This window comes from Gordionus sp. m RMFG-2023, chromosome 2 (assembly GCF_954871325.1).
Source record: "Gordionus sp. m RMFG-2023 chromosome 2, tfGorSpeb1-WG-v2, whole genome shotgun sequence".
In the NCBI taxonomy this organism is placed as follows: domain Eukaryota; kingdom Metazoa; phylum Nematomorpha; class Gordioida; order Chordodea; family Parachordodidae; genus Gordionus; species Gordionus sp. m RMFG-2023.
In genome coordinates, this window is record NC_088776.1 from 24833371 (window position 1) to 24843385 (window position 10015).

The 10015-nt window shown below is 25.8% G+C and overlaps 1 protein-coding gene across 2 annotated transcripts; it reads right to left on the reverse strand.

Moving 5' to 3' along the window:
* Positions 1-518: 518 nt before the first annotated feature.
* Positions 519-8261, reverse strand: LOC135924953 (cdc42 homolog). Of its 2 annotated transcripts, none has more exons than XM_065460091.1 (5): positions 8182-8261; positions 8028-8135; positions 7706-7888; positions 2509-2706; positions 519-1344 (listed from the first exon to the last, which is right to left on the reverse strand). In XM_065460091.1, exons 2-5 carry the CDS (start codon positions 8130-8132, stop codon positions 1255-1257), a joined length of 576 nt encoding a protein of 191 aa, XP_065316163.1. In that variant the 5' UTR covers positions 8133-8135; positions 8182-8261; the 3' UTR covers positions 519-1254. The 2 variants fall into 2 exon arrangements, with proteins under 2 accessions (XP_065316163.1, XP_065316164.1); XM_065460092.1 differs by having other exon boundaries at positions 8028-8148; positions 8182-8243.
* Positions 8262-10015: the final 1754 nt, after the last annotated feature.

Below are 10015 nucleotides of genomic sequence, written 5' to 3' on the forward strand. Positions count from 1 at the left end.
CCACACTCCTATTTTTATTAACACCACCCAACAAATATAAATAATATTTATGAGAATTATTAATGCATAGATGGAAAAATTAATACAGATTAATGATTGTAGTTTAATAATATAGGTAGTGTTGTTAAACGACTCGTTTTGAGCCGATTTTTTAAAACGGCTAACTCAATACTTCACCTAGAAAAATATTACGCAAGCCTGAAGATTTTGCTTATAGAAGGAACAAAGGTCCATACATATATTATCGAAATCTCAAGGCTTAGGCTATATTTTTCTGGCTAAAATATTGAGTTCGCCGTTTTTAAAAATCGGCTCAAAACGAGTCGTTTAACAACACTAAATATAGGAATCAAATTAAATATTTTTTATAAACGCGTTCCAGATCTGAAATGTGGAACGGAACATTTTTGGCCGTAAATATATTTATTTTTTTATTAAATAAAAATTTATATACTATATGAATAAATATACAATTACATCATTGGCTTTAAATCAATAAAAAGAAATTGCCAAAAAATCCGTTTAAGCTCACGATTAAGTAAAGTATTATATGTAATACAAAAATGAAAAACATATAAATAAGTTATTATAAAAAATTATATATAATATGAAATATAAAAGTAAATGCTCATAATAAATAAGTATTAATAAAATTAAATTATGTATAATATTGATGTTTGTACCTGTATAATGCAAAAGTACTATATTAATTTCAATCAAATTTGGTCCCTACTGGGAAAATGTTGATATAGCAAATTTTTCTATAAAAAAGGTACTTAAAATAAGGCAAATAAAATTGATAAATTATTTACAGCCATTCACAATTTAAAAAAATAAGAAAATTTAAATAGGGATGTGCAAACAAATATTGAGCATCGTACATAATATAAATATGTGGATGGATAATATTCCTGGAACATTCTAGAAAAACATATTCTACAAAGGTAAATTTTATATTAAAATAGTAATAAGATATATTTGGAAAAAATTATCTAGATTGATAAGTTGGTTAATATTTGTTATATATAAGCCATGATAAATTTATACATTATAAACTTTGGCAATTTTATATGAATTTAAAACTTTAAAAAACGAGTTTTTGTGGTAAAGCAATACAATTAATAAGATAGGAAGCAATATATTGGTAATTAATGAGCTGGGTTTAGAATTTTTATTTAAATGATAATCTATTCATACATCTAATAATTTGTTTATTATTATAACGAATGGGAAACACGCAAGATTTCAATGGGCTCAAATAATGAGACATTTTTTCTTTTTGGGAACTTCTGGAGGTTCCAATGCGGCGAGAATTGCTTCATCAAACACATTTTTCAGTCCTTTCTATAATATTCGTAATTTTTATTTATTATAAATATAATAAGTATATGGTAAAATAGTATCTTAAACCCAAGATTTAGTTTCATCCTTTGATATTTTGAGCTTGACCCCTAAAAATCCATATTTTTTATTTTTTTAAAGTTATCGAGGTTCTAACTTTTAAAATCGAAACTTTATTTTTGAACATTACTTATAATATTTCTAAAAACAAATTTATTTTGTTACATTATTTGAAATAATACACATGTTGGGTTTATGCTAAGGTCATGGTGTTCAAGCGCATATTTAAAAGGGAGCAGTTCAAAAATTGAGCATTGCAAATAACATTTCCAAACATTTGAAAATTTCAAGAGTTTTCACATAATTTTATTACCTACTTAGTTGTATTAATTTCGAGGAATTCCCATATTTTAAAGTAGTGGGCATATCGTAAGAGGTGCACAAATGGCAAAATATCAAGGCCCGGCCTAGTGTGAATTTAGTTTGAGTTCAGCCCAGCCAAATTCTTGCCCAGCCCGGTTTCCATTATTAAATAAGTTTGCCCGACTCAATTTTTAGCCTAAACCTAAATATGTGTTATTAAACAACAAAATAACTATTTATTATATTGGTGAGTGATTAATTTAAAACATTATACTTTACGGATTATCACTTCTATGAAATATCGGAATTCATCAATTATATACAAACCTGGCCCAATTTTTTTGCCCGGCTGGCTGAAATAATTTTTTTAGTCGATAGTTTTAGTTTTTTTACAAACTCTTAATTCATTGAATGCTCAGATGTGTTATGGCATTAGTTTTAGACTAAAAGTATTTTCACATTTTAATAAATTAGAGTAATATTCTCTAAATAATTTATATATTTTTTTTAATAAAATCAATGGGGGATTCTTAGCCATAGTTATAAAATATAATAGTTATATTAAGATCGGTCTTTTTTTAAATTCATATTTTAAGTTAGAATTTTTGCAAATGTTTGGTAGTCTCATAACTGTGATTAGGCTAAAATTTTATATTTTTATAGAGTCAAGAGTAAAAAGGTAAATGAAAAACGTGTGCAAAATCTGAGATTTTTGAATAAAATTGGAGTCGTATTCCATCAAAAATGGTTGTAAATAACATATATTAATAATAATTGAAGCCTAAAAAATTTTAAGTTACAAACTTGAGTGAGGGCTGAACACTCAACGTATTTGACGGCTTTGAGCTCTTTTCCCAAACGTTCACCCATTTCAATCGTTACTGGCTTTTGCTTATTTTTAGCCAATTTTTCAAGAGTGTAGGAATCGTCTCTAAGATCTATTTGGGTACCTACTAGAAGAAATGGAGTCCTTTGGCAGTGGTGAGTTATTTCAGGAACCCACTATATTTGATTTTTTAAATAAACATTGAATCAAATGTAGTATAATTTTTAAAATCTATATAAATAAATATCAGGAGGAAAATAAATGGTATATCATTTCAATAAATATTTCTTTGGGGGGTTTGCTTACAAATTTTTTGAAGGGGGATAGGCATTTACGGAGGGTAGAGGGTATAATAAATTTATTGGGTTGGAGGGAGGGGGGGGGGGGGGGTTTATCCATTAAATTTTAGATAAAATAGGGCAAAATATATTGCTAGGCCATTCCACGTCAAATCGATCACAATTCGGCCGACCCCTTTTAAAATTAAAAATTTCTGAAATTATTTAGATAGGTAAAAAAATGAGAAAGCCGTTTATTTTAGCTCGTTAGCATACCTGATTCCCGAGATATAGGTGCAAAAAGGGAGTCTGTAAAATTTTTAAAATGCTTATATAGTAAAAAAAATTAAAATCTCTAAAGGACTAACAAAAAATAATAAAAATTGGCGCCAATTTGAGCCTTTAACTTCCGGTTTATCTATATTGCTTTACCTGTGTTTTCAAGCAAAAAAGAAAGTTTGTTTTAGAATTTTTTTTTGCTTTTTATAAATATATTTACGATGTCAAAACCTTGGCGACGCTGTCGACTACTCCGAAATATATATTTTTAACAAAAATTAAAAAAATAGATGGAGCTTTATGGAATAAGGGATTATGGTTAAAATTTAGTGGCTAATTTACCAATAACAGGATATTTTCACTTTTTATACTAAAATATTTATTTATATTAAATATACTAATTAAACTGAAGGGCAGTGTGGACAAATGCCCATTAGACACTTAATAATCTAATAAATTTCCAATATTCATATAATTTTTTTATTATTAATTTTTATTAATAATATAGAAATATAGATAGATAATTATATTCATTCCATAATTTAAAATATATTTGAAACATCTATTTAGTTAGATATAAATAATTATATATTATAAGAAAATGGTTTTAATTGTCTCATCCTTATTTAAAGTATATGTCGGTCCGGTAACAGTTGAAGAACTGACCACATCTAAAATTTGTGATTTATGTATCCACAATTTGTCAATCAAGGAGGAATATGTATAAGAAGGGTCCTTGAGGATGCAAAAAGGTGAAAAAACTAACTAACACCTCCTCTTTTTCATTTTTTTCTAAAACATAAAGTTACATGTTATATACCCATTTATTTTTTCATATAGTAAATTCGCATTAATATTCGAGTGAAATGTTATATTTAATATTTGGGATTCTGTTGAGTTTGAATAAAATTTTGCTTCAATTTTGTCCTGAGAAATTGGATGAAAAATATGAATTTTTTGCGTTCCTTGTATTGTACGCGCTTTATTGAATCTCTCTTCTAAAATTATTTGCTATTTTCTTTTCTTGCGATAATAATATCTTTGTAGTAAATGGGTTGCAAAATTTTGATATTTAACAGTTGGTACGTCCATCTGTGATATAGAATAAAATGTTAATTGATCTGCACCTAGAATATGTTTTTTCACTTTCCAAATCACGAATGTTATTGGTAGAAAGACGATAAAATAATAAGCTGCAAACGGATTGAATTATTTAAAATTAATCTGAACCGGCAAGTTAAAATTTTTATGAAAAGAGATCGTTTTAAACAGTTTATTTTGTAAAATAATATGCTCGTAAAATATTATCAATAATATGCCTAATAAAATATTCTTTTTTAATGCAGCAGTTATATATAATCGAGCTAATAATTCATTCGCTATATTAGCAAAGTAGAGATTTAAATAATGTAAATTCAACCATTAGCGCCATCTATTTTTTCAATTTTTGGTTAAAATGTATATTTCAGAAGAGTCGATAGCGTCGCCAAGGTTTTGACATTCTATATATATTTTTGGTTAAAATGTATATTTCAGAAGAGTCGATAGCGTCGCCAAGGTTTTGACATTCTATATATATATTTAAAAAAGGTGTCTAAATAAAAGGTAAAAAAAATTCAAAAACAAACTCCATTTTTTGCTTAAAAACTACTGGTAAAGCAATAGTGGTAAACCGGAAGTTAAAATACAAATTTCCGCCAATTTTTATTCTTTTAAAGCCCTTTAGAGATTTTTTTACCTACAATATGATAGGCTATATATTTTTTACTATAAATAGTTTTTGAAATATAAGAATTCTAAAAATTTTACAGATTCCAAAGTGGCTCTTTTTTGTCCCTATGAGGCTTTATACCTCGAGAACCAGGTGTGCTAGCAAGTTACGGCTTTCTCATTTTTTTTAACATATCTAAATAATTCTAGAAATTTTTAACAATTTTAAAAGGGGTTTGCTGAAAATGTGTTTTTTTTGATCGATTTGACATGGAATGGCCCAAGTATTAAATCAGGATATCTGAAAGTAAGTGTTTACTTAAGTCAGCACATAGAAATTCTGATGTGTATAAAATCTAATTTCATATGCTTCATGGGTTCCTTTCCTGAGTAGAATGACTTAGATTGGTCTACTCTTCCTTTAAATGTTTGTAATTAACTCTTTTTCCCCTTTCCTTTTTTTCTATCTAAAATTAAGAAATATATGCACTTGTTTTTTCTTTTTTATATTTGCCATTCTGATATATAAAAATCTTTCTTTTAAATACTAATTTTTAACATATAATGATTTAATACTTTTTATTTATATTATATTATATATGAAATTAAATATGATTATGTTATGAAAATTAACAAAACAAAATGTTATATTAACTGTATATTTTGTATATTATATAAATAAAGATAGAGATATTCATTTTTTACAAATACTTTTTTAAAATGCATAAAAAAATATTAGATATAAAGATATCTTATATTTGCCCTGCCTATTGGATGTGCAATTTCAAACAATGCAGAGAAATAAGCATTAAATTTTTTTAAATCAAACAAGGGTGATTAGTATTTTTAAAATTTAAATGAATATTTATAATATAATTCCTAAATAATTTTTTTTTGGAAAATTAGCACTTTTATTAAAAGTGCAGCATAGTGTTTTTTGTGTGGGCACCAGATAAGCCAAAGCCAGCATTATTGACTGATATATATCTCTGATATTAGTATTAAATAATGCTATTTATAAAATGTATTGTATTTTATAAAGGTATTTGTTAATGATTAATAATTTATTTCTGAACCGCCAAACCGGAATGAACTGTTATGATTTTCTGAACCGTAACCTTAACCAAACCGTTATAAAGAAAATATAAAAAGAGCGAACCGAAATAAATATTTTGAACCGGTTTAAACCGGTACCTAAATTTGAAATTTTAATTTTTAAATTGGTGATTTCTTTTCAAATGAAATATTTTTATATTATCAAAAGTTTATTGTTTTTTTCTTAAAATACTTATTTTATTAGAGATTAGGCTAATTATCTGTTAATTAGATAAGATATCTTAAAATCACACATAATTATTCTTGGCTAAATTAACAAGTTTATATATATAAGTTATTAATAAGCTTTTATAATAATACTTGCTAATAATTTAGGAAAGAATTAAATAAATCTACTATTAATAACTAACATCTAATAGAAATCAAGTACTTTTTACATTGATTTTTACATTATATGGTTTATTTTTTATCTCATTATAAAAACTTGGATCATAGAATTTAAATGACAATAAATAAAATGGTCAGCAATATTTTAATGATATGATAATTATTTTTTTTAATCATATTGTTTTTTTAAATTCAGAATTCTAATATTCATTTAAGTCATTATAAATTATTTATTATTAAAATAATATTTTTAACATTTGAAGAAAGAGAGATCGCCAGAAAACATCTTTGTAAAACTTGGAACTTGATACAAAGTCTAAATAATCAGAATATTGAAATTCTATATACTATGCCTACGTGTTCGCATTTGGATAATTTAGATGATGATTTTGAAGATTTATTAAAGTTGCATGAAAGTCTTAATAAGAATAATTCTCAGGGCATAGAAAATTATAATAAATGTATAGAAATAGAATATATAATTTGGTCATTTGAGAGATTAGAAAAAGATACTTATCTTTTGAATTATTGGGAAAATGTAAAGAATAGTATGCCGGAACTTTATAAGTTAGCTATAAATGTGCAAGCAGTTCCAGCTATGCAGGTATCTGTAGAAAGAGCATTTTCTAGCTTTAAGTTTATAATCTCTGCGTAGAGAACTACATTAAATCCTGAAATATTAGAAAATATTTTAGTTATCAGTTCTAATTCTATTTTTAAACAGAAATAGTATACATTTTATTATATTTAGTTATTTTATTCATCATTGTATTTACGCATGTTTGTTTTTATCTTATTTATTTATGAAATAAAAAAAATTAATTTTTTTAATTTATATTTACTAAGTTTAATAAAAATATCTATTAGCATGGTTAAATTAAATAAGAAATTATAAATTGAAAAGATTTTTCTCTAAAATTAATATATACAAGGATTCATTTTTTTTAAATCAAATTTATAAAAACCGGAACAAACCAAAATGAACCGTTATAAATTATAAACCAAACTGAATCGATATGAATTTTTTTTTAAAAACCAAAATGGAACAAAACCTTTATAAAATTTTAAACTACAACTCGGAACAAACCGAACCGTTATGCTTAACGGTTCAAAACCCTGTTCAATACTAAAATAAATGTTTCAATAATTTTATTTTTATATATCAGTATCAAATATATTTGGGAAACATGCATATGTTTAAGTATCAATGGACCTTATTAGAATTATATCATAAATGTATCATTAATAAATCTGTGATTCTTAAATAAAACTGATATAAATTTTGGAAATGCTTTTTTTCGAAATCTAAATATAACCTTCCTGATAAAGAGAGTTTTAATATATAACACTTATGAAAAAAATTTGAATTATATTTTATAATAAATAAAAATACTTATATAAAATTGCTAATTAATTAGTAAATTGTTTACACTTTATGAATTTTAAAAATCACTATTGTATTTACCTTTTCTTTAACATTTTCAAAGCTTGAGGGTGAAACAACAGAAAAACATACTAGGAAGACATCAGTCTGTGGATAGCTAAGAGGTCTTAGTCTATCATAATCTTCTTGACCTGCTGTGTCAAAAAGGCCTAACGTATAAGGTTCACCACCAATCATAACTGTGACAGCATAATTATCAAACACCTAAAACATTAATCCTTCAATTAACTCAATAAAAGAAAACTTAAATGTACTATGTTAGGAAGCATATTATATTATAATAAGCTTTTATCTCTACTTAATTTTTATCTTAGTCATTTATTTATAAAGAGTGAATGTATACCGTAGGAACATATTCAGATGGGAACTTATTTGTGGTGTAAGATATGAGTAAACAAGTTTTCCCTACTGCTCCATCCCCAACAACTACACATTTGATAGTTTGCATAGACTATTATATGAACCTAAAAATATAAATATTTATATTTATATATTACCTTATTAACGTTTCCTAACGAAATGTTTTACAAATAAAAATATAAAATATGTTAGATATTTTTAATCCACATGGAAGAAATCTTTTCTATTTTATTATACGGTTGATATTGATATAATAATTTTTCCACTTTTTTCTAAAAATGTGCAAGATTTTATACAAGGTTCTTCTAAGAAGCGCTTTAAATAAAATTTAAAATACATAGTTTATATAATTAATAAGGTGGCTTCTCTTCTAGAATATACCACATCAATCTTTAAATATATTACTTAATATATATTTGAAAAATATTTTTAAAAATAGGTGCAAGATTGATTCAATAATAGAGTTTTTAATTTTCTTTTAACCTTAATAAATTATAATGATTAATGAACTTAAATTTGGTTAATAAATTTTTTTTATTGGAATAAAATTTTCTTACTATCCTCTCCTATGCTTTTCCTCCTTATCTTATTAATAAGCTCGACAAGAAACTGGCTTTATCAATGAGTTTATTAGTTGAACCTTATCAGGGTTACGCCAATATTTATTGTCTGATGAGTACTTAATTCATCAATCAGTTTTGCCAGTCACTAACCAAAAACAGTTATATAAGCTAAATAAAAAATATAACATTACTCATAAGCCTTTGATTTTGAATGGCGATTAGAAAATAAATTACATATAACTGAAATAAGGGATTTCCCCAATTTCAAAATATTTTTGAATCTTATGATTTTACGATATTTGTATATATTTTTTTATCTTTTCTGTTTATTATATAATATTAGTATATTTCCAAAAAATTTGATTGGAATCTGAATCTAATATTAAAACGTAATCTTAAAGCGGAAAGTTTGCCAAACATCGGTGTTTAGGCCAATATGTAATGCTTTATTATAATACATGTGGGAGAATTGAATTTTGAATGAATTCCAAGTGGACCTCTCAGCCATGGAACGAGAGTTCGATCCGATGATTTTCGACAGAACACTCGACCTCTTAATACAATAAACGAGTACAGCGAAGAACAATCTCCTGCCCTCGAGTTCTTAAAATTGAATTTCTTAAAAAATATAATATATCGCTCAGAAATTTTTACAATTATTTTTAAGTGCATAAGCATGATTTTTTGAGTTTTAAAATTAATCATTACTTTATATCTTCTAGTCTATATCATGAAGAGATGGGGGTAACATATTTCCAAAAAAATTTCTAGACAAGGATATCAAATGGAAGGTAATAAAATGATTTTGAGCACTTTAAAACCAATATTCTATCTAGGTCCTCGTATCAAGGTTTATAGAAATTTAAATTCTTTTACACAAAGATACGGACATCAAATGAAAGCGAATATAAATAATTTTTGAAAGCTATTATCCTTCTTGATTCTTTGATATAGCTCATTGAAGAGGGGTAGAGGGTGTGGGCAGTGAAAAAACTTTAAAATAAATCTCCATAAGAGTATTAAATGAAAGTTAATTTTAAAAATATTTCATGGTTAGTCACTTTGTGTTAAGTCTGAGCCTGGTTGAGGGGAAGAGAAGGGTGAAATATTTATAATATATATTTCCACATGGGTAACAAATGAGAGATAATAAAAGGATGTTTACACTGAGGAAAAGGATTGGGGGGGGGGGGTAAAAATTTTAACATAATATCTCGACATGAATATCAAATAGAAATATCTTTCGATTTGTTAATCATCTCCATCACTATAACTCATGAGGAAGATCAAATTTTAAAAATTTTAATATGTATATCTTCGCATGGAAGGGAAAGGGGTAAGGGGAGGAGGGGGGGGGGGGGTGAATGATTCCCGTTTATGATTTAAGTAACTTTTGTGAGTAAATTAA